Source organism: Mustela lutreola, chromosome 6 (genome assembly GCF_030435805.1).
Source record: "Mustela lutreola isolate mMusLut2 chromosome 6, mMusLut2.pri, whole genome shotgun sequence".
NCBI lineage: Eukaryota > Metazoa > Chordata > Mammalia > Carnivora > Mustelidae > Mustela > Mustela lutreola.
Genome location: NC_081295.1, coordinates 40,978,637 through 41,004,381, shown reverse-complemented (window position 1 = coordinate 41,004,381; position 25,745 = coordinate 40,978,637). Strand labels below are relative to the sequence as shown.

General features: G+C 43.2%; 1 protein-coding gene across 6 annotated transcripts in view; it reads left to right on the top strand.

Annotated features, from left to right (window-relative positions):
- ANKRD6 (ankyrin repeat domain 6) overlaps positions 1-25,745 on the top strand; it is a 188,146-nt gene that overhangs the window by 118,297 nt on the left and 44,104 nt on the right. For 5 of the 6 annotated variants that reach the window (XM_059177098.1, XM_059177089.1, XM_059177090.1 and 2 more), the window contains one exon: positions 4,073-4,335. In XM_059177098.1, coding sequence (XP_059033081.1) covers positions 4,216-4,335 — 120 coding nt within the window. In that variant the 5' untranslated portion in view covers positions 4,073-4,215. Of the gene's footprint in view, positions 1-664; positions 741-4,072; positions 4,336-25,745 lie in introns of those variants that run through there. The other variant, XM_059177093.1, reaches the window with a different exon arrangement.

Here is a 25,745-nt window from a genome sequence, read left to right as displayed (position 1 = left end):
ACCCCTGTGATGTTTAGGGCCATTGACGACACTCGGTCAAAACTCAACAGCTTTGCTCCCTGTCTCCTCCCTTCCCCCTCTCCGCAGAGACTCTGTTTAGAGGAGCGTTTGTGAGACAAACTCTGGGCTTACAAAACACTGAAACAGCTGCTCTCCCAGCGCCTTGACTCCTGTGCTGCTGCAGTCACAGTGCTGGAACTCTCTGCCTAGGAGGGAGGAGTATCTGGATCTCTGCTGTTCCCTCTTACCATAAAGGCAGTTCATTACAGGTTTTGACTCTGCCTGCCTTCTCCCTCCCTTACGACATGCACATTCATCTCTTCTCCTGGCATGACTGCTGGCAGATGCAAACTTCGTTTCTCTGTCATCTGAGCATCACTGAAAATCATTCCGCCCATTTGTGAATTATTCCCTGACTCTTCAATAGGGCAGTGTTACAGGTCCTCTGCCGGCGGAAGGGAGCAGTCCGACAAGACCCGAAGACCCAAGACTTTCAGAAGCTGTGATGAGCAGACTAGGAAGCAGCAAGACATTGTGAGCTGAGTGGATGTCTTAATAAGCTTTTAGATGTGATTTGGCCAGAGTTGGCAGAGGAAGCTCAAGGGAAAAAGGCAAGTAAATCATTGCATACCCACTGAGCATGACAACCCTAGGAAGCTAATGATCTCTCCAGGGAAGAATTGACAACAGTTACCCAGCAGCAGGACACCATGTAGAATGGGGAGGACAGACCCCTGGATGTGAGTACAATCTCTCTTCGCTACAGGGTTTTGAGGAGTAGGTGCAAAGCGAGTTATTGTAATTGATAGTGCTCCCTAACCACTGCTTCTGGGTGTTTGTGGACTGTCTCTGGGTGGGCTGTGCATAAGGTTCTGGCTGTTCGCAGGTCTCTTCTAGAATATTTTGTCTGTTAGGAAACTGTAGTGGTTTGGGGATATTGGTTCCAGGAGACTTTGTGGTAAATCCTCAAGAAAACAGCAAAAGCAAACCTCCCAGACCTTTTGCTATAAAAAGAAAACAGATTGCATCACAGACCAAGCAGCTGTATGGCCTTCTGGCATTCGTGATGAGAGAAAAAAAGCATTGGCAAATTGGAATGCAGTGAAAACGGGGCAGTGGGCTGGGAGAAGGGAGGGAGATCTTTCTTAGGAACCTAAATACCTTTCTGGATTCAGGATGCTCATTGAATATTTATGATCATGGATTTATTTCATTTCTGCTTAAAGAGCTGGAAGCATGTTTGCATTTAATATTTTTCTCTGGAGCCCTGTGAAAGTGAGCATTGTGACAAAGAGGGATGTGATTGGTAAATGTGGGGCAGAAGAAATTCCTCACCGCCGGCAGTGGGAAGTGTCTTGAATGATAGCTGATCTACTTGGAAGAGGCGGCTCAGATTTAATGAGGGCATGGGGTTGCTGCAGCCCGGGCACCCAACAGGTGGGCAGTGGAGTTTAAGTCATCGATTGCAGACTGATTGTCACCTCTCTATTCCTCCCATCCCCCACTCCTTTTTTGGGGTCCTCCATCCTCCTCATAGCTCTCCCTCAGCCCGCCTCTGCCTGGTCTGATTTGTCAGTTTAGAGGTGTCAGACAGAAGCTGAATATGCCCTTACTCCAGAAGGATGGAGGTATAGAAAGGAAGCCAAAAAGAAGGCTCACTTTGATCCTTTCCCACCACCCTGTGTGTGAATACAACTGTAGGTGAATGCTGGAGGCCCTACCAGTGAGCCTCTTGCTGGATCTAAATCGAGAATGAACTTGAGATGCCCAAGCACAAAGGGATGGTGCTATCTGCAGACTGGTAACTGAAACCCTGGGATTCTGTTCCTGATTTTGCAGGAGTTTTCTGTGCAATTCCAGTTGGGAGTATCCATACCCCTATAAGCAACGTGTCCCGGAGTTGCCTCGTGCCTCAGGCAGGCTGTGCATTGGCCATGGTGAAGGGGGTAGGGTTGAGTGGAGAGTGGGGAACATGTCATTCTTAAATAGTTGGAACGGCAAAGCTAAATAAATAAATAAATAAATAAAAATAGTAAATTTTTAAAAATTCTGTTTGGCCAACATTTTTCAATTGTAATATTTTTCTATTTAAAAAAAAAGGAATAGTAATGTGCACTGGATTTGTAAAGGGCTCTTTACCAAAGGTAATTATGTAAACAAGGCTATCTCAGAAGCCTGCAACCATGGCAATAAGTGTCTGAGAGCCGAATTTATTGTCTGGGTTAGGAGGGGAGTGGCTGTCCGTGTACTGTGGGCCTGCTGACCCAGCGTCTGTTGCTGGGGAGACTGGACAGCGCTGCTGGTCTGCAGGCCATGACCTCGGCTGATGGGCTGCACTGAGTTTGCACAAAGGACATCTCTAGCCCCAGGAGCTAAGCTATGAAGTAAAATGTGTGAAATTTTAGTCATGATCATAGTATTTGTATGAACTGGGCTATTGTAGTTGAGACATTCAGATACCCATTGCAAGAAAAGTTTGGGTACGGGAAGGTGGCCGTTGAGTGCGCGAAGATAACAAATGAGTTTAAGTGGAAGAATGTGGTTGTGGAGGGAGAGTATTTAGGAAGCCACAGCTCATATGTGGCTCATATTGCAGTATTGGGACAAACGGAGCAGAAGCTCAGTATTACTGGTTTGAAGGTACCACATGTTATCTGAACAGAGGAACAGTGTATCCAATGTTTATAAAAACAAACCACTCTAAACAGTGGAACAGTCTGGAAAACATAGAGCCCAAACTTGTCTTTCAGGGGGACCCTGGGAATTTCCAGTGGCATTTCTAGCTCTGTTTCTCTGTTTTGAGTCTCAATGTTATTCTTTCATTGGCTCGTTCATTCAGTCAAGATTTCTGGTGTGTCCAGGGACCTTTAACCGTGACTAACAGGAGTCTTCTGCTTTGGAACATTCCTTCTCCAGGTTTGTTGCACTTCCAATGAGCAGACCAGGGTGCATGAGTTTGGCTTTTTTTTTTTTTAATTCGTTTGAGTGGGGTTGAGGCAGAGAGAGAGAAGGGAAAGAGAACCTCAGGCAGTCTCCCTGCTGAGTGTAGAGCCCAACATAGAGCTCCATCCCAGGACTCTAAAATCTTGACCTGAGCCGAAATCAAGAGTCAGGTGCTTTACTGACTGGGCCACCCAGGAGCCCTGAGTCCTTTACTTTTGACACACTTACCAGTGGCTTTGGTTTGCTCTAATGGTGGTCCAGGGCTACTGGAGGAGTCAGTCTTTAGAAGTCTGTTCATTTGCCATTTGGTGGAAAGAAGAGGTTGACTACTAGTCACTACCTCCCGATCACTACTCTGAGTGTGGCTTCAAGCCCCCTAGGTGGTTTTGGTAGGCCCTTTTATTTCCTGTTAAGCTCGGAACCACCACCACCAGCCCCTCCTGGTGCAGCTGGCAGTGCACACTGTCAGTGTTCGTAGCACCTTTGTTGTTCCCAGAGTGGGTTTTTCCTATAGTAATTGGGACTGGGAGATGGCCAGGGCCTGCGCACAGTTCTCCATCTATCCCAGAACTCGGGAAACTGCACTGTTTACATTGAGACAAGGATGAAGCAAAAGAACTGTAGTAAATGCTGGGACAGAATGCCAAGGATTTAACCCAGTCCTCAGGGTCTCTGTGAGGTGTGGTCCACACACCTTCACCTGCCAGCAGAAGCAGCATGTTAGCCGTGGCGGACCCACAAAACTTGGTCCCAAGGCCCTTTGTGATCATACACAGTACAGTCACCTGCCAAAGGCAGGCCTGGAAACCCCGCAATGTTGATGGGATTATATCAGGTCCCTGTTACCTAGGATGGAAGTGCAGAACAGACCTCACAGTTTTGGTTATAATCCTCTGGAGAATGTTCCTGAAGCAGGAAGAAGGGCGGGAGATTGGCACATTCTGCTGTCTTCTGTTTCCAGGTTCAGGAGCTTTGGTGTGCAGAATGCGCTTCGTGCTTGTCCCGTCTTTGCCCAGCTTCTGTCCCCTGCCATGAGCCCCCAGCAAATGCCCTGAAATCAGAGAGACGAGGTGTGGCCCGTGCTGTATGCTGAGTGGTGCTAATGACAACTTTGTTTTGTGATCCCTAGGTCCCCAAAATGGCCTAGTAATAAAGGCACCTTCTGACGCTCAGGAGCATCTTTACCCGTGGGTGCCTGCCTGGGCCAGTGGCATCGTGTTGAGCCGAAGGAACTTGTCTACTGCGTTCCTGAAAACCTTTCTCTCCTAATTCATGAGCCAGCAGGATGCGGTCGCTGCGCTTTCAGAACGCCTTCTCATAGCTGCGTACAAAGGCCAAGCAGAGAATGTGGTTCAGCTCATCAACAAGGGCGCCAAGGTAGCAGTTACCAAGGTAACAAGAAGGGGGGAAACGCTTTAACCATTCCCTGGGAAAAAGCTTACCTCTTAATAACCATTGTCTGTACAACCATTCAGTTTGGTTTGAAGCTTTCATAGAACTGGCTTTTTGTTTTCTCTAGTGATGGCAGTTTGGAGAGAAGGAAGGGGGATTAAGATGCTTTCAATGCTATCGTTCAAATGGAGTGGCTTGTAATTAGCATTTAACAGTCTTTAAAATCACAGGGTGGCTTTTTCTCATCTACTTCTTCGGTTAAATGGACAAGAGATCTCACTGGAGAAATTGGGGCACAAAAACTTATTGGGGAGAATGTTTGTACAATAATCACATTAGACCAGCTTATGGACAGGGCAGCCCATCTGCTGTTCAAAGCCTCACTGGCCCCGTCTGTACGGTAACGGGCTTGGACCAGATGATGGCCACCATCTCTTTGGGCTTTCATTTCATATGGGTCAGTAAAAATGTCCGGTAAGCTTTAGAGGACATTGCTTACCCCTCACCAACAGATAATATGTGGGAAATGAGAGGACATACTGGCCAAGGGGCGGTTTTGTAGCAAAACAGAGGAAGGTCAGGCTGCAGAGTTAAGTGACAAGTTAGAATACAAAGAGAAGATAATGCTGGTGAAAAATGCCTATTGAGCACTTGGTATTGCTCTAAGGACTTTACAGTCCTCTAGACAAGGTTCTTTTTTTCATCCCCACTATAGAGATGAGGAAACTGAGGCACAGAATCATAAAAGTTACTTACTCAGGGTCCTTCAGCTATTGAATTGCAGAATTGCTACTTGTACCTGCAGAGTCTGGCTTCAAACCGACTTTCCAGGCTCCCTAAGATGGAGCTGCGGTGAGAAGCAAAGTTTCGTTTTCAAATGAGAGTGGCTGACCACTGGTGGCAAAGGTTGGCTGGCATACAGTTTCAGTTACTCCTCTGCAGTCTCTATATTTCATGATTCTGATGTGTGCTATTTTGACACCACCAAGCAGTTATCTCAACCCTGACACTCTCTCCCTGGAGATGGCCACAGGTCTCACAGTTTAAGGTCTCAGTCCACAAGAGTGCCTCCCCCACCCCAGCGCCCCTTCAGATGCAGTCGCCAAGTAAGGGTTGTCACCTTTGCTTCTAACCAACTGGTTATAAAACAAAGGTTCCTACCACCCTCTCCTTGGGTTGAATTAATTTGCTAGAGCTGGTCGCAGAACTCAGGAAGACATTTTGCTTACTAGAGTAGCAGTTCAGTATGAAAGGATATAACTGAGGATAAGCCAGCTAGAAGAGAGACGTAGGGCAAGGTATGAGGAAAGGAGCACGGAGCTTCCATGCTCTCCGAGTGCACCGCCCTCCCAGCACTTCCATGTCTTCACCAACCCAGAAGATTGCTGAATTCTCTTGGATTTTCACTGAGGCTTCATTGGTGATTGCTGATTGACATTCAACCTCCAGCCTCACCCCTCTCCCTGGAGGTCAGGGAATGGGACAGAGTTTAGCCCTCTAATCAAGGTTGGTTCCCCAGGCAACCAGCCCCCATCCTTAGGGGCTTTCCAAAAGTTACTCATTAACAAAAACTCAGGTGTGGTTGAAAGGTGCTTATTATGAAGAACACTCTTCTTTCATTTTTTTGGCTCTGGAGCTATTTCAGGAACTGAGGACAAATGACAAACTACTGTAACAAAAGATGCTCCCATTGCTTTTATCACTTAGGAAATTCCAAGGATTTGGGGGAGCTGTGAGCCAGGAATATACTAAAACCACATATATATTTATTATAAAGATATTCTATGCTCATGGATTGAAAGAAAAAATACTGCTAAAATGTCCATACTATCCAAAGCAATGTACACATTCAATATAATCCTTATCAATATACCAACAACATCTTTCATAGAACCAGAACAGACCATTTAAAATTTGTATGGATTCACAAAAGATCCCAAATAGCAAAAGCAATCTTGGAAAGGAAAAGCAAAGCTGGAGGCAATGAGAATTCTGGGCTTCAAGTTATATTACGAAGCTGCAGTAATCAAAATAGTATGGTACGGGCACAAAAGTAGACACATGGGGTGCCTAGGTGACGTATTTAGTTAAGCATCAGACTCTTGGTTTCAGCTCTGGTCATGATCTCAGGGTCATGAGATCGAGCACTGCATCAGGCTCCACGCTCAGCAGGGAGTCTGCTTGAGATTTGCTCTCTCCCTTGCCCTCTGCTTCTCCCCATCCCCCTACACTGCCCCCCCCACTGCTCTGAAGTAAATAAATATGTAAGTCTTAAAAAAAATGGACATCAAGATCAATGGACCAGAAAAGAAATCCAGAAATAAATCCATAATTATATGCTCAATTAGTCATCAATGAAGGAGGCAAGAATGTACAGTGGGAAAAAGACAATCTCTTCAACAAATGGTGTTGGGAAAACTGGGCAGCTACATTCACAAGAGTGAAACTGGACCACTTTCTTACGCCACATACAAAGATAAATTCAGAATGGATTAAAGGCCTAAATGTGAGACCTGAAACCATAAAAATCCTAAAAATGTACGGACAGTAACTTCTTTGACATTAGGCTTTAGCAACTTCTTTCTAGATATATCAACTGAGGCAAGGAAAACAAAAGCAAAAATAAACTGTTGGGACTATATCAAAATAAAAAGCTCTGCTCAGCAAAGGAAGCAATCAACAGACCTAAAATACAACCAATGGAATGGGAGAAGATATTTGCCAGTGACATATTTAATAAAGGGTTAGTATCCAAAATATATAAAGAACTTACAAAACTCCACAGGCAAAAAACAAATAATCAAATTTAAAAATGGTTAGAAAACTTGAATAGATATTTCTCCAAAGAAGACATACAGTTGGCCAACAAACACATGAAAAGATGCTCATCATCACTTATCATGAGAGAAATGCAAATCAAAACCACAATGTGATAGCACCTCACACCTGTTGGAATGGCTAAAATCAACAACACAAGAAACAGTAAGTGTTGGTGAGATTGTGGAGAAAAAGGAACCCTCTTGTACTATTGGGAGGAAGGCACACTGGTGCAGTCCCTGTGGGAGACAGAATGGAGATTCCTCAAAAAGTTAAAAATAGAACTACCTTATGGTCCAGCAATTGCACTATCGGGTATTTACCCAAAGAATACAAGAGACACTAATTCAAAAGGATACATGCACCCCTATATTTATAGTAGCATTATTTATAGTAGCCAAGATATGGAAGCAGATCAAGTATCCAATGATAAATGAATGGGTAATGAAGATGTACACACACACACTCACACACACACACACACACATATATAAAACAGAATATTATTCAGCCTTAGAAGATTACATATATTTGTGTGTGGATGGATGGATGGATGGATACATAGGTAGGTAGATACATAAATAGATTACCAGAGGGGAGGTGGGAAGGGGAAAGGGAGAAATAGGTGGACGGGAATTAGGGAGTGCATTTGCCGGTTGAGGTATGGAAGTGCCGAATCACTATATCATACATCTGAAATTAATGGAACACTGCATACTAACTAGTGAATTAAAATGAGAACTTTAGGGCGCCTGGGTGGCTCAGTGGGTTAAGCCGCTGCCTTCGGCTCAGGTCATGATCTCAGGGTCCTGGGATCGAGTCCCGCATCGGGCTCTCTGCTCAGCAGGGAGCCTGCTTCCTTCTCTCTCTGTCTGCCTCTCAGTGTACTTGTAATTTCTCTCTGTCAAATAAATAAATAAAATCTTTAAAAAAAAAATAAATAAATAAATAAAATGAGAACTTTAAAAAACAGTAGGTATTACTTTAATTTTTATGTTGTACCTACATCTAGATTGAAGTGTCAAATACTTTTACTATGTTTCTATTCCATTTCTGAGTCTCCATAGCCAACTACTTTCAAGTCTTTTGGGTATTTTCTTTTAATGTTTACATTCCTAAATAATATCCTGATATTGCCCAATCTTGATTTTTTCCATTTTAAGCATTATCTGTTCCTGTAATGATATGAAAACCAATGATCTAAGATTTAACTTTCTTTCTCTTCCCTGCTCTCACATGTGCCTGTCTGCCTTCTCAAGTATAGTTTTGTCATTACTTAGGTGGCATCAGCATTTGATATTTACATTAAGTTAACCAGTTTATTTATTTGCTTATACTAATGATTTATTTTTTATTTGAGAGAGAGCAGGGGGAGGGTCAGAAGAAGAGAGAGAGAGGGAGAGAATCTCAGACTCCCTGCTGAGCACAGAGCCTGAAGTGGGGCTGGATCCCTGAGATCATGACCTGAGTTAAATCAAGAATCGGACATTCATGGGGCATCTGGGTGGCTCAGTCGGTTAAGCATCTTGCTTCGGCTCAGGCATGAACCCAGGGTCCTGGATTGAGTCCTGCATCGGGCTACCTGCTCAGCAGAGAGCCTGTCTCTCTCTTGTGATCCACTGCCTGCTTGTGTTCTCTCTGTCAATAAATAAATAAAATCTTAAAAAAAAAAAAAAAGAATCAGATGTTCAACTGACTAAGCAACCCAGGCGCCCCTTAACCAGTTTATTTATAGTTGAACCATGTAGAATGTACTATCATTATGTTTCCTTTCTTTTTCTTTGTAATAATTCCTTTTTTTCTAATGTTATTAATTGTCCTGTATTTGTTTCCTTGATTTTGTGTGTACATATCCCAAATTGTCCTAAAACTCAGTTGCTGATCTGCTCTCTGGATGTTCTGATATGTTAGGTAGTCTTTCCACTGAGTCTCTTTGGAGAGATGTTCTCTGGAGCCCTCTCCCCTATTTCAGTCCAGACTGGTGGTCCTTAGGGCCTTCTGACAAGTGTCACTCTTCACTATTATCCTAGGGATTTCACTTACCACTTTCATCTATGTGGATCTCCTCATGTTTTTTCTTTCTTGGTTTACTTCCTTGGTTTGATGTGATATACCTTCTAGTATAGCACTATCCAACAGAACTTTCTGTGATGGTGAAATGTTCTGTATATGTGCTGTCTATTAGAGTAGCAACACATGGTTATTGAGTACCTAGAATGTGGCTTGTGGATGAATTTCAAATTTAATTTTAATTAACTAAAATTAAAATGCTACATGTGGCTGTTGGCTACTGTATTGAATAGCACAGCTGTGATGTCTTCCTGAGAATGAGTGCATGGGAGAGATTGATCAACTTTAGACATAAACTATTGCCCCTTTCTCTTCCATACTTTCTCAATCTAGTTATATCACAGTCTTGATCAGATGCATAATTACTGTGATTATGTAATTGCTGTTAATTGGTGAGCCAAGAATTATACTATAATTAATTACAATTCCATTTTTATATAACTTGCTGTTTTTCCTGGACTTCATAATTGCCTTGATTTTTTTATTTGTTTAGTTGTATTCAAACTTATAATTAAGTTTGAATATGCTACCATCCAACAACTCTGTAAAGCAGTTCTTAGTACAATTTTCCATAATTAATCCTATCATGTATTTGTCAGTTTTTTTTTCCTTGAGATATCCCTTCTGGAACCATCCATCTTTCCATTTCAGTTTGATCTATGTTGCTCTCTAGTTCTGCCTGAACAGAGTCATCCTGAGAATTCCTTTCACCTCACCCCTGTGCTAGATTCCATTTGCTGGAACCATGTCACCCTTACCTTGGTGGTGCTTGTGACTAGTAACTTCCAAAGAAAGGGAACATGAAGATAAATGTTTTGAGAGTCTGCATGTCTGAAAAAATTATCTTTATTCTAATGTGTCACCCAAGTGACAACTTGGTATTCTAACCTGTCACTTAAGTGACAACTTGGTATGAAACCTGAGAATGATTTTGCCTCAGAAATTTGAAGGCAGTATTTTATTGTCTTGAGCTTACAGTAGTTGCTGTTGGGAGATTCTTCCCTGCAAGACCTCCCGAAAAGCATTATGTGCCCACTCTGCTCCTATAAGGCCTGCTCATTTGGAACCTAGATCAGTCAGTTCCTCTCAAAGAGGTAGCCTGCATGGAACTCTCTCTCCTCTCAGCTGGTGAAATGCTGCCCATTCATTTGGTTTCTCTAATAACTGGATACTGCTTTATTGGGTACTCAGAACAACCCCCAGACTAACATTCTGACTTGGGTCTGAGTTAATCTCCCACATCTCTTTGTGCTTGGCCCAGAAGAGCAATGGATTTGGAATCCAAAGAGTTTGGTACGGGTACCTGCTCCACTGCTTATTACCTACTTGTTAATGTGGCCAGGGTTTCTTGACTTCCACATCATTGACATTTTGGGTCACCCAGTTCTTCTTGTGGGAATTGGTCCTATGCGTGGTAGAATGTTGAGCAGCATCTCTGGCATCTACCTCTTAGATGCCAGTAGGACCCCCTTCTCCCTAGTTGTGACAACCAGGAATGTCTCCAGAAATTGCCAAGTGTCTCCTGGGAGGCAAAATCACCACTGGCTGAGAGTCAGTGATGCAGGTAGATTTCTTCACTTCATGACTTTCAAATTGTTAACCAAACTTTTTTTTAAAACATTTTATTCTGGGGCGGCTCAGTGGGTTAAGCCTCTGCCTTCGGCTCAGGTCATGGTCTCAGGGTCCTGGGATGGTGCCCCGCATTGGCCTCTCTGCTCAGCAGGGAGCCTGCTTCCCCCTCCCCCTCTGCCTGCCTCTCTGCCTACTTGTGATCTCTTTTTCTCTCTCTCTTTCTCTGTCAAATAAATAGATAGATTTTATTTGTTTAAAGATTTATTTGTTTTAGAGAGAGAGAGAGAGAGAGAGAGAGAGAACGTGCTCATGGGTAAGAGAGAGAAACTTAAATCGACTCTGAGCTACCCAGACACCCCTTAACATTTTATTTTTATATAATCTCTACATCCCACGTGGGGTGCAAACATACAATCCCGAGATCAAGAGTCACGTGCTCTACCAGCTGAGCCAGGCAGGCGCCTCAGACTCCTCCCCAAACTTCAAGGCTTTACACAAGGGCTAAGTGTGAGAATGTGAGTCGCCACCCTTATGCAATCTAAGTGGGCGCAACATATGCAGCGCCCAGCACAGGATTCACACAGTAAGGCCCACGTTGAAGGAAGGGAATAGTGTTGTTGAGTGTAAACTGCTCGCACTTAGATAGTGCAAACTACTCCTGCAAAACTCCTCTTACAGGAACTCTTCAGTGATTAACTGGTGGGAACCTCACCACACCTTCATTATCCTCATCACACAGATGAGGACACTGAGGTAAGACGAGGGTAGGTAACCAACCCATCCAAAATTTCACTTAGAAAGTGTCAGGACTGGGATTCAAACCCTGGCCATCTGGTTCCAGGGTCCTTGCTCTAAGCCAGCATGTTTCAACCATGTGGCTTATAACTTTGGATTGTGGACTTCCTGTGGGCTACTTCTTGTTAGTATATCTTCTTTGTCACCTTGCACATGGTGGATATAATCTGCCAATGTTTTCCTGCCTGGAACCTCAGCTGCCCAGGTATTTTAACAAAGCAGTATCCCAGTAATGGTTTGCACATGGGTGCAACCTGTTACACCTTGCAAATGATTTTCACATTTGTGTTGCTCAGCCCTAGTACCCCGTGACATATACATAGACAGATTTTTCTTTTAGAGTTGTGAGGAAAGGGGAGGATCCCAAAGGGGAGGGACTGGTACAAGCTAGAAAGTGCCAGAGCTGAGACCAGAACCAGGATCTCCTGGCTCCCAGGTAAATGTCCTTTCTGTTACACCAGGGCTCTGACAAGGGCAGTATCTTCTGTTCTCATGGTGATTTTGCTTGATAGCTAATAGTGTGTGGTTGTAATACCTTATCCACCAAGTAGGGGTGGAGTTGTGCACAGGACAAGTCCTCAGAGTTCATGGAATTGGGAGTTGGGAATTGGGTAGAAACTACATGTAAAAATTTGTAAGTCATGTTTTAAGAGGCTCATTGAAAACTCTGATTAGCTGTTTGCACAATTTTCATATTAAGACCCATTATTTTCTGTGTTGTATTGACCAGCACATTTTCAGTTAGAACAGGAAATCTGACAAGGACAGTGATTATCCTGAGTCACAAACATCCCTGGAGTAAATTGGCTGTTAGACGTGGAAGCTCAGGATCTCCCAGTAATTTGGCTCTTGACCCCTCGCTTCTGTGGCACTGCTCTCACCTAACCCCAATCCCAACCCTAACCCTAACCCTAGGTTTATCTAGGGTTATCTGTTATCTCACCCATCCAGCAAGTATTGAGTGCCTACTTTATACCAGTGAACAAGATGGGGGGAAAAGATCTGTTTTGGGGAACCCAGCTAGAATTTGCGAGATGTCGCCCCCCCCCACCTCAATGCAGCTCCCCTGGCTCCCTGATGCTCTGCCTCTTGGTTTCTTCTCTGACACTGCCTCCTCCAACTCCTTTTGCTGTTTCTACCTCCAAAGCTGGCTTTCCCTGGGGCTCTCAGTCCTCATCTGCTGTCACTCTGCACACACACCTTAACTCCCCAGCTCTGGCCAGGCACCTGTTCCTCTCTATCTCCTGATCCACCCATTGGGCTGCCCTCATGGGCATCTTTATCTGAATGATGCGTGGGTTCTTCACAACTACTTCAGATTTGAATACACAGCAATGACCCTGTGCCCTTCCCCAAACCCAGTCCTTTTCCCATGGTACCTTTGTTGATGGAGGGCACCTGACTCAGTCCTCAAGCAGAAGCCCAAGCCATTCTCCCTTCTTTTGACTCCTTCACATACCTTCCCTTTTACAAGTTCCTGGTGGCCCAGCACAGCCCCTTCTGCCTCCTGATTTTCTCGCTCCTCTGTCCTTTCAAGTTGTTCCACCGTTGGATAATGCCTGAGATATTTGGCACTAAAACAGAAAGTGGGATTTTTTTTTTTTTTATTTTCAAGAAAGCCTTGGTTTTACGTGAACATATTCTCTCCACAGTCATCTCACATTTTGGTTAAAAATCTTTCCATACAACTTAGTTTCATTATTTCAATACCAGTAGTTATTTTGCTGTTGGATAAACACTGTGTATCTCATCACCAAGCACCGATCATGTAGCAAGGGTGGTGAGCCTCTAGCAATCCTCACGTGAAGGATCTTTCTGCAGAGCTTCCAGGAAGCTGGTCCTGGGATATTTCACTGTAGCTTTTGTTTCCTCCCAAAGCAAAGGACAGAGGTTACTTGATACAAATGTAGTTAGGAAGAAAAATGGTTCTATTCATAGAAGTAATATTTGCCACATATCCACTTGACACCCGCCACTACCCTGAGTGGTGACACAGGGATTGAGCACTTAGGAGTACAGACCATGGCCTCAAGGAGTTTGTTCAGAGAGCGTGCCCCCAGGGTTTACTGCAGAGGGAACATCTGAAAACTGAGGGAGGAGGTGGCCACGTGGCAGTGCTTTATGGAGGTATGGAAGGAGGGGCCGGAAGGAAGGAAAAAGAGAGAACTTAAGGTCTTATGGAAATGTCTATGTAAATTTGCATATTTGCATATATACTATGCACAAAGAAATTGAGAGAGTTAGAACTTATATTGACCGGTTATATCCACTGATAAATGAAGAAGCCAGGTAACAAGTGATGGGTACAGTATGATGTCATTTGGTTAAAAAACAAATCCAGTTCTCTTTGCAAACATGCTTGTGTTTGCTGAGCAGGGAGTAATGTGTGGAACCCAGGGGGCTGCTAATGTGGGTTACTTGGTGTGGAAGATGATTAGTTTTGTTTTACAGATTTTTCCATTGTGTCGGTCCTTATTTATTTATTTATTTATTTATTGTCTTATTTATTTATTTTTATATTTTTAACACGGGACAGGAACCCACAACCTTGAGATCAAGACCCTAGCTGAGATCAAGAGTCGGATGCTTAACCAACTGAGCCACCCAGGTGCTCCTTGTTCCACTTATTAAAATAAGCGTATGCCACCTTAGTAATTCGTCAAACATAAAATCAAGTTGATTGAAGTTGTGTTCAAGTACTCGTAGAAGCACTGGACTGCTACTCTGCATACACTATCTCAATGAAAATTTCCCAGTGGCTCTGAGAAGCCTTTGCTGTTGTCTCTGTCATGCTATTAAGGAAAGGGACTTGCTGAACATGAAGTAACAGGGTCAAGGCCAGTTAAGCAGACCTGGGAGGGAGCCTGAGGCCCATACCTAGGGCAAGGCCTGCCCCTTTTCCCAGTGCCTAAACTGTCCCTACTCCTTCCAGCATGAGCCCCAGCCATTCCTTCCAGGTTTTTCCTCCCCATCCGTGCACAGAGAGAACAAGGCTGCCTTGTGGAAGGGGTTAGGCCAAAGGGGCTTTTCCACCACCAACTCTCTCCCCCAATCCCTTCTCCCTGCCACATGTACACCATTCCCAGAGTTTTGTATCCACTTTGAAATTCCCTACCAAGGCTGTGTAGTGTAGAGGGAAGGTGTGAGCGTGGATGTGGGAACCGGACAGCCTTGGGTTCAGATGCCAGCACACTTACCACCTCTGTGATCCTGGGGAGGTTACCTCTGAAATGAGTAAGAAATAACAGTAGCTACTTCATTAGATTGTTTAGGCAACTAAATATGTGAAGTACTTAGAACCGTGCTTAGTGTTGGATGTGGTAGCCATCAGGAGGAGACACAGCCGGTGCCACAGTAGCCACCTCCTGCTCTGAAGATTGGGGTCTGAGTAGCAGGCAGCGAGTCCTGAGCAGAGGACACAAGGTCACTTTTGTCCTCGTCTGAAAAATGAGGACAATCCCAACCTTGTGGGGTTGCTGTGAAGACTAAATGATATGACAACTGTGGAGCACAACTTCTGGCATTAAATAAATGACCATTATAGGCTTTCTCGGTAGAAGTTGAGAAGCTGAGTCCAAAATTTATATGAAAATGCAAAGGCCCTAGACTAGCCAAAGCAGTTTTGACGAACAAAGTTGGAGGGCTTTTACTACTTGAGTTCCAGGTTTGCTGTACAACTACAATAATCAAGGCAGACAAGATGAAGAGAACGGAATAGGGTGTCCTCAAATAGACCTACGCACATGTGGTCAATTGATTTTTGACAAACATGCCAAGGCAGTTCAGCAGGGAAAGAACAGTCTTTTCAACAAATGGTGTTGGAACAACTGGGCATCTGTACACCAAAAAAAGGGAATGTATTGTAGCACATGGAAATGTGAACTTAAAATGGATCATAGATTTAAATGCAGGAACTACAAACTATGACAATTATAGAAGAAAACAGGATAAAATCTTTGTGATCTTGTGTGATAGTTAATTTTATGTTGTAATTTGGCTAAGCCATGATATATCCAGATATTTGGTTAGACATTATTCCAGATGTTTCTGTAAAGATACTTCTTAGCTGAGGTTAACACTTAAATCAGTAGACTTTGAGTTGGGCAGATTATCCTCCAAAATGTGGGTGGGCCTTATCCAATCAGTTAGCGGTCTGAAGACAAAAAGAAAAAGGTTCCTGTGAGGAAGAGAGAGTTCTGCCTCCAGACTGCCTTGGGACTTGAGGTGAGGCAGCAATTCTTGCTGAGGTCTGCAGCCTGCTAGTTTACCCTGCAGAGTTTGGATTTGCCAAGCTTCCATCATTGGCAGGAGTTAAAGCTCCTTCAAGTAAACCTCACTGCTACCCTTGAACTGACAGACACATTGAGGAATGCTATTCAGCAATAAAAAGGGATAGAGGAAACAATATAAACAAGTGTCAAAAGCATATGAATTTGAAACCACAAAGGCCACACCCTATATGATTCCATTCCTGTGATATTCTAGAAGAGTCAAAACTATTAGAATGGAGGGGCGCCTGGGTGGCTCAGTGGGTTAAGCCGCTGCCTTCAGCTCGGGTCATGATCTCAGGGTCCTGGGATCGAGTCCTGCATCAGGCTCTCTGCTCAGCAGGGAGCCTGCTTCCCTCTCTCTCTCTCTGCCTGCCTCTCCATCTACTTGTGATTTCTCTCTGTCAAATAAATAAATAAAATCTTTAAAAAAAAAAAAAAACCCACAAAACTATTAGAATGGAAAACAGGGGTCCAGGATGCTGGAAGGGACTGACTGAAAAGAAGTTGGAAGGAATTGAGGGGGTGGGAACAATGAAAATCTTCTATATCTTGTGTGTTGTGGTGGTCATATGATATTATGTACATTTACCTAAATACATCTGACTAAATAATTTGAAAAGGTGAGTTTTACTGAATGCAAATTATCCCTCCAGAAACTTGATTTTTTTTTTCCTACTAGCAAAAATAGGTTTATTCAGGAATAGCAGATAATTACAATTCAGGACATGCAAGCTCTGGCAAAACCACAAGCAAGTCCCCAGAAACTTGATTTTTTAAAATAGCTGTTCTAAATATCATAATTGCTAACAGATAAGGAAGCAGACTTAAGGGGGTTCAATAACTTTATTGCATCACTTAAAAGTGTGGGTCCTGGGTGCTTTCCTATCTTGTGCCCCATACTAGTCAGTGACTGTGCTCCAATTAATATAAACTCTATAAACTTGTAAAAGAGAAATGCAAAGGGGTTGATTGTAGTAAAGTAACCTTCCCAAGCAGGACACTTGGTAGTTTCTGTAGAAAGGAAGAGCGCACGTGTGGGGTTGGTAGATATTTTCTGGCAGCCATTCCAAAGAGAAGGCTGGAGGTCAGTGATGTGCATTCATGAGCTAGAAAGAGGGCAGCTGTGGACTCTGCAAGCATTATCGCTCCTGCTGCTACTGCCTGACTTCATGCTCTTGAACCTGTTTCCTGTTGGGCAAAACCCCCAGGAAGGGTCTGTGAGGCTGGCTTTCCTGGGCAGGGGGAAGCTGTAAAAATGGGGGATCTATTTTGTTGCCTTGTGTTTGATTCCGCAGGTGTGCTTCCTTGTTGTTGTTTTTTAAGTATGGATCTATTTTTGGATGGTTTATTTTACTTTATCTTTAATTTAATTTAAGTTCAGTTTATTAATATACAGTGTACTGTTCGTTTCAGAGGTAGAGGTCAGTGATTCATCAGTCTTCTACAACACCCAGGGCTCATTACATCCCGTGCCCTCCTTAATGTCCATTGCCCAGTTACCCCATCCCCCCACCCCCGCCCCTCCAGCAACCCTCAGCCTATGATTAAGAGTCTCTTGTGATTTGTCTGGGTGTGTGTTTAATATTCAGACTTATTGGAATGGTGTGGGTCTGAACTTGTGTTTGCCAGCCTGAGGATTTGTAGCTATCAGTCCCCAGAGGTGGGTGATGGGAGAAATACATGCTTACAACGCTTTTGCTCACATGAAACGGTTCATTTGAGAGAGAAAGTGTTGTGTGTAGCACGCTTCTTCCAGAAGATTCCATATACTTACTTAAGAAGATAAAAGTTGTTCAATTTTTGAGTACGTGATCCGTTCACATAGTTCTGATGTAGAAGATACAGAAGTTGGCAAGTCTCCCTCTTGTGCTGCCTCCCAACCACTCCGTGTTTCCCCCCAGGTAGACAGCCTGTGTTACCTGTTCCTTGTGTTTTCCTATTATATTTAATGCTTATATGTGCAAATAGATGTATCTCTGTGTGTTTCCCTCCTTTTATACAAATTGTAGGATACTATACATAGCCTTCTTCACTATGCTTTATTCCGTGGACCATGATTGGCTTAACCTATCCCCTATTGATGGGCATTTAGATTCTATTAATCTTCTCTTATAAACTATGCTGCAGTGACTAACCTTGTCCTAAGGTCTTATTCGACAGTGTGGTTATATCTGTGGAACGGATTTCTCTAACTGGCACTGCTGGGTCAGGGGGCGTGTGCCCAAGGAATTGTGACAGCTTGAGTGGGATTGCTGTGCATTGAGATTGTGCCAGTGGACTCTCCACCAGCATGGAGAGGCTGGGAGGTCTGACCTTGACCTGCCCCACTACCAGTGGTTCACTGACCTCTTCCTTCTTGATGGCTCTGTCTTCCCTCTTTTCCTAGCCCTTCGTCTTCTGAATTTATCCTACCTTTCTAGATGCCCTCAAGAGCTCTCTCTGCTGTGGGTTATTTAGTTTCTCTTTTGGCCTTTGTTCCTCTCTGCTTCAGCATGGGTTTCATAGAATTTTCTTTTTCACCTGCTCTAGGCTGTGTCGAGGGCCCATTACTGGGAGTCAGGGAGAAAAGCATGCAAGTGGCTGATGGGAGGGGCGCAGTGGGGGTCTCCACACCCCTTACCATCCACTCAGCTGGGAAACAGGGTTCCCTCCGAAGGCTGCCTGGGACTTGTCACCTCACACCCAGTAGCCCAGTGTGTTCTCACCTCCCCAAAGAGGGCTAGAGTGTGCGCAGGGCTGAGGCAGCCCCTAATCTTGCTCTGGGCGCTTAAATCTAAAACACTCCATGGCGGGCAGCAAGGGCGTACAGTTACATGCCGGGTCAGATGGAAAGTCTGCTTTGTGTTCTGTGGTAGCTAGAAGCATCATCTTACGAGAAGCAAACCTCAACCGGGAGAACTTAGGTCTTCGTAGTTTATCATCAGAAATTGTCAGGGAAACTTGACATACAGTGGTAATTCTGAGCAACAGTTATAAAACAAACATATATAAAGATTTTACGTAATCAGGTCATTAGGGAACCAGTGCGATGTTGCAGCTGGTTCAAAGGAGAATTCAAAGAACCACCATTGTGTAGGCAATCAGGAAAGTGGAAATAAATTTGCTTATTATATGTAGAACTGGCTAATATCTACGGGATCTCTGCTAGACACAATTTATTGGCATCGCACTCTGCATACTACAACTGAGAGCGGTAAAAAAAGACAAGATAATGGGGAGATAACCTGGAATTGTGCTGTGCATGAGACAGGCCACGGAGTCCCCCTCTCCCCCCACCCACTGCTATTTTATTTTTAAGTTTCTCTTGTTTTTATTTTTTTTCTTAATTAGGACAAAAGATGCATGACCTGACATTTAGCATCTGAGTGTACAGTTCAGTGGCATTAAATACATTGAGTTTTGTGCAACCATAAGCACCACCCATCTCCAAAATCTCTTTCTTCTTCCCAAACTGAACCTCCGTGCCCATTAAACGTATCTCCCCATCCCCCCACCCCTGGTCCCTGGCAACCACCGGTCCACTTTCTGTCTCTATTAATTTGTCACCCACTTAAAAATCTTACCCCATTTTTCTTTACCAGGAGTGGAGGCAGTGACTCACATTTACCATCTCTATGACTTTGGCCAAGTTATCAGCCACCTTGAGCCTTGGTTTCCTTTCTGCAAAACCAGCATAACCACACCTCCCTCAGGGGTATGTTGTGAGGATTAAATGAGGTAGTCCTTGCAGAGTGCTTGGTGTAAGGAGGGGATAGAAGATAGTGAATGGTAGCTATTGTCATCATGGTGTTTTCTCACTTGGGCCCATGGTCCTCCCAAGCACAGAGGTTCCTTCCAGTCTCTCAGTTATTGACTGCACATGTGATCACCCGGAGAGCCTTTGGAAATACTGATGCCCAGGTCCCACGCTCAGAGGTTCTGATTTAACTGGTGTGGCTGTGGGTTGGGCTTGGCAGGTTTTCAAAGCTCTAATGAACAGCCAGGTGGAGAACCGCTCACTGCTCCAGGTGTTTCTCCCTGAGGTCCCAGAGCCTTGCATGTGGGGTAGAATGACACTCTCTGTTGAGCACTGGGCCAAGGCAGTGAGTGGTTAGACACCTGGAAGTCCTGGTGCTCTTTGCAGAACACTATGAAATATCAATCATCTGAACGCCATAATTCAAACTAGAAACACATTTACGAGCAGAAAATAAATGTCTTGACATGGGAAATAAATTATGTGGCTTGCCTAGGAGACAGTGCATGGCAATGCATTGGGTCAATTCTTAGAAAGTCTCGGTATTAACTTATGACGAGGGGTTAGTTAGGCAGGGAGTTCTAGCAGCGGTAGGGAGGCAGCCTCTGGAGATGCTCCTGCAGGAAGGAAAAGTGGACCTCTCTGACAGAGACCGTGTAAAGACTGGTGTAGCAGGTCAGACGGGAGTCCCTGCAGGAGCCTGTGGGGAGATAGGCAGCAACTAAGGAGAACAAGCCTTAGAACTTTATGGATGGACACTCAAACCTGACCTGAGTGTCCGAGAGGGCCTGCTGAGGCTGCCATTGGAGCAGGAGCGCCAGAGTTTGGCCCTGAGTCTCTTACCTGCTCTCCTCCCCCTCCGCTGCCTCCACAGAAATCTCTGGAATGGCTCAGAGCTTCTTCTCTTTCCCTCATGCCCATGTTTACAGTGGTGTTCAGTGGGGTGGAGGCAGGCCAGGCCAGTGCATTGGCCCGGAGGCCCCTGCCCCCCTGCCCCCTTATCCCCCTGCCCCCCTGACCCAGGCAGTCAGGCAGCAAGCTGTCTGCGGTTCCTCATGGCCGCGGTCTGCCCGTGCGGATTGCACTGTTGCGTCAGCAGTCGGCACTGAAAATTGAGGCCTCTAACTAGACAGCTGAGTATTTTATAACCCAGATTAATGTGCCCTAAAACACCTTTTAGTTAAAAAAAACCTAACAAACAAACCCTGAAGTCATATATTTAATAGCTCCTAACCACTCTAGAGGAGACGTTTCAAATGTCCTGGCACACCTGGTTGTCAGTATTTTAAACCCTCCCTAAATGTCTGTATCTTTTCTGAATGAAATGCACTGGAGGATTAGCGGTTTCCAGGCCAGTAATAGGCCTGTTGCCAGGCTTCTGCAGTGTCATCAGCTCATCGTCAGTTGAGGAATATCATGAGGAAACCACAGGGGAAGGAGCTTTAGAAGCTGCTCACATGTGGTGCAGGTGGTGCATTGGTAAACCCCGTGAGTCCCTCCTACCAGTTTTTTTCTTTCTCTTAAGCTATAATGACTCAGGTTTCAGAAAATCAAGTAGTCTAGAAACTTGTTCAGAAACTGACATTTTTTGGTCAGTCCTCTCAAGTGTGTTTTCCTTGAGAATTGGCTGTTGTTTGGGTCGTTGTAAACCAGGATCTGGGGTAGATGGGTGAGTGAGTAGCAACAGTGCCTGGGCCTCTTTTAGCCTGTGTTTCCATCGATTCAAGCAAGGTATAAGGAATTATATGCCATGAGATGATGAAATTAATTTTAATTATGCAAGGCTGGTTCAACACAATCTTCCTGTGAACAGATGTCTTAGTCTGCTTAGGCTACTATACCATCACAGTATGGACTGGGCAGCTTAAACAACAGACAACATTTCTTGCAAATTCTGGAAACTGGCAAGTCCAAGATCAAGATACTGGCAGATTCAGTTCCAGGTCAGAATCTTCTTCCTGGCTTGTAGACTGTCACCTTCTCACTGCGTTCCCACATGACAGAGAGAGAGCTCTGGTCTTTCATCCTCATCTTTTTGTTATTTTTTTAAGAGAGTGCACGTAAGTAGGGCTGGGAGGGGCGAGGGGTCAGGGGGAGGGGCAGAGAGAGAGGGAAAGAGAGAATCTTAAACAGTCTCCACACCCAGAGCAGACCCTAATGCAGGGCTCGATCTCAAGACCCTGACTGAGACCATGACCTGAGCCGAAAGCAGAGGCTTAACCCACTGAGCCCCCCAAGCGCCCCATTACTATCTTGAGGTTGCCATTCTCATCCTCTTATCTCAGCCTCTTTATTTCCCAGAGGCCATGTCTCCAAATGCTATCACACTAAGAGTTAGAATTTCAACATATAAATTTTGGGGGACACAAACATTTAGTCCATAACAATAAGCTAAACAAAAAAATTATGTAATCATTTTAACAGATGCAGAAAAGGCATTTGACAAAATCCGACTCCCATTCATGGTAAAAACAAAAACAAAACACTCAGCAAAATGGGAATTGAGGAGAACTTTTTCAACACGATAAAGAGCACCTCTATAAAACCTACAGCTAGAGTGTGCCTGGGTGGCTCAGTGGGTTAAAGCCTCTGCCTTCGGCTCAGGTCATGATCCCAGGGTCCTGGGATCAAGCCCCACATTGGGCTCTCTGCTCAGCGGGGGGCCTGCTTCTTCCTTTCTCTCTGCCTACTTGTGATCTGTGCTATCAAATAAAATCTTAAAAAAAAAAAAACTACAGCTAACATCATACTTAATAGTGGGGCACTGAACTCCCCTTTAAGGAACAAGGGAAGGATGTCTGCTGTTACGTATTCAGTACCGTGTGCTAATTCTAACCACTGCAATAATGCAGGAAGAAAGAAAAGGCATATAGACTGGAAAAGAAGAAATGACACTATCTTTGTATGCAGATGGCATGATTGTCTACATGAAAAATACCAAAGAATCAACAAAAATCTAAAATTGGTTGGGCTCCTGGGTGGCTCAGTGGGCTAAGCCGCTGCCTTTGACTCAGGTCATGATCTCAGGGTCCTTATACCTTGCTCCTCTGCTCAGCAGGGAGCCTGCTTCCCTCTCTCTCTCTCTGCCTGCCTCTCTGTCTACTTGTGATTTCTCTCTGTCAAATAAATAAATAAAATCTTTTAAAAAAATCTAAAATTGGTAAGAGAATTTAGTAAACTTGCAGGATGGAAGATCAACACACAAAAATCAATTGCATGGCTATATACTAACCGTGAACATGTGGAAATGGAAGTTAAAAACACAATACCCTTTATAGTCCCATTAAAGGGAATTAAATCCTTAGGTATATATTTAACAAAACACATTCAGGATCTGAAAAGTTATAAAAGGCTGGTGAAATGAATCAAAGGAAACCTAAATAGAGATGCATACAAGCTTCACAGTTAGAAGACTCAACATAGTGAAGATAACAGTCCTCTCTAATTTTATCTGTAGGTTAAATGTAGTTTCTTTTAAAATTCCAGCAAAGTGATTTTTGCACGTATAGACAGGCAGATTCTAAAATGTATGTGGAGAGGCATAGACCGTAGAATAGCTTTAAAAAAAGTATATTGAGAGGAATTACTCTATTTGATATTAGGGCTGAAAATGTAGGTATAGTTATTGAGAGAATGTGGTGTTGATGGAAGGATGGACACAGAGATCAATAGAACACAATTAAGAACCCAGAAATAGACCCACACAAATATGTTCAACTGATTTTTCACAAAGGAGCAAAAGGAATTCAGTAGAGGAACTCTCCATAAATGATGTTGGAGCGAGTGGACATCCGTAGTTTTAGAAAATGAACTGAATGCTGTATGCAGAAATTAACCCGAAATGGATCAAGACCTTAAATGTAAAATAATAAAGATTTTAGGAAAAAATCATAAAATCTTCAGGATCTAGGGCCAGGGAAAGAGTTCTTAGACTTTACCCCTAAAACATGATACATGAAAGGAAAACTTGATAAAGTGGATCTCATTAAATTTAAAAACTTCTCCTGTGTGAAGAACTCCATTAAGAAGACGAAAAGGCAACCAGCAGTCTGGGAGAAAACATTTGCAAACCACATATTTGACAAGATCCGAATGTATAAAAAAACTATTAATAGTATTAATAGTAAAATAATGAACAATCCTGTTAGAAAATGGACAAAAGACCCGAAGAGACATTTCACTGAAGAGAATATACAGCTGACAAATAAGCAAATGAAAACACGTTAACTACTTCCTTGTCTGATTGCTGTGGCTAGGAGTTCCAGTATTATACTGAATAAAAGTGATGAGAATGGACATCCTTGTCTTGTTCCTGAGCTTAGGGGAGAAGTTCTCGGTTTTTCACCATTGAGTATGATGTTATGAGTGGGTTTGTCATGTATGGCCTTTATTATGTTGTGGTTTGTTTCCTCTAAACCTACTTTGTTCAGAGTTTTTATCATGAATGGATGTTGTACTTTGTCAAGTGCTTTTTCTTCACTATTGAAATGACCGTATAGTTCTTATTCTTTCTCTTGTTGATATCGTGTATCTCATTGATTGATTTGTGAATACAGGTCAATTTTTAAAATAAGCAAAGCACTTGAATGGCTGTTTCTCCAAAGATCTATAAATGGTCAATAAGAACTTGATAAGATGTTTAATAGGGAAATGTCATTAGGGAAATATCCATAAAAATCATAATGTGATGCCTCACACTCATTAGAATTGCTATTATCAAACAAAGCAAACAGGAAAGAAGTGTTTTAAGAACATGAAGAAATTAGAACACTTGCACATTGCTGGCAGAAATGTAAAATTGTATGGCTACTCTGGAAAATGGTATGGTGGTTCCCAAAAAGTTAAACATAGGATTAGCATATAATTTGTCAATTCCACTTCTAGGTATACATGCAAAAGAAGTGAGAGCAGGGATTAGAAGAGATGTTTGTACACCCATGTTCCTACGGCATTATTCGCAATAGCAAAAGTGGAAGCAACCCCTATGTCCATCAACAGAGTAAAGGACAAACAAGATGTTCTGTACTCATGAAATGGAATATTATTCAGCTTGAAAAAGGAATGAAATTCTGACACATGCTACAGCATGGATGAACCTTGAAGACATACTAAGTGAAATAAGACTGATAGAAAAGGACAGCTTTTGTATGATTCCACCTGAAGTACTTAGAATAGACAAATTCATAGAGACAGAAAATCGAATAGAGGTTAGCAGGGGCTGAGAGGAGCTGTGGGGATGGAGAATTATTGTTTAATGGATATAGTTTGTTGGAATAATGAAAACATTTGGAATTTATGTATTTCTGTATTTTTTTTGTATTTCTGTATTTTAATTTGTTAATTTATAAAAAAAATGTTTAAGTAGGCTCCATGCCCAGTGTAGAGCCTAGTGTGGGGCTTGAACTCACGATCCTGAGATCAAGACCTGAGCTGAGATCAAGAGTTAGATGCTTAACTGACTGGGCCACCCAGATACCCCCAAAACTTGGAATTTGATAGTGGTGATTGTACAACAACATTGTGACTATATGTAATGAATTGTACACCTAAATGGTTAAAATAGTGAATTTTATGTTATGTATACTTTACCACAATTAAAAAAACAGTAACAAATTGACCCAAAAAGAAGCAAAAAACTTAGTCTAATTACCATAGAAAAGATTAGAAACATAATTAAAGATGTAACTTTATTTTTTTTAAAAAAGATTTTTATTTATTTGTTTGAGGGAAAGAGAGAGAGAGAAGATGAGAGAGAGAGAGAGCATGAAAGGAGAGAGGTCTTCGGGAGAAGCAGAATCCGTGCTGAGCAGGGAGCCTGATGTGGGACTCGATCCCATGACACCAGGATCATGACCTGAGCCGAAAGCAGTCGCTTAATCAACCACACCACCCAGACACCCTAAAGATGTAACTTTAAAAAGTACTAGGGCCAAATGGTTAGCCCTGTTCTGTCTTTTAACAACAACAAAAAATTAGCTCCATTGTTATTTAAACTATTGTAAATCCTAGAACAAAATGGAAAGCTAGATTTAGTCTGTGACACCAGCACAACCTGAATACAGAAACTAAGTAAATATGAATGAGAGAGAAAGAAAGATACAGTACAAGAAGTATAGATCAGTCTCACTTACAAATATAGATACAAAAAT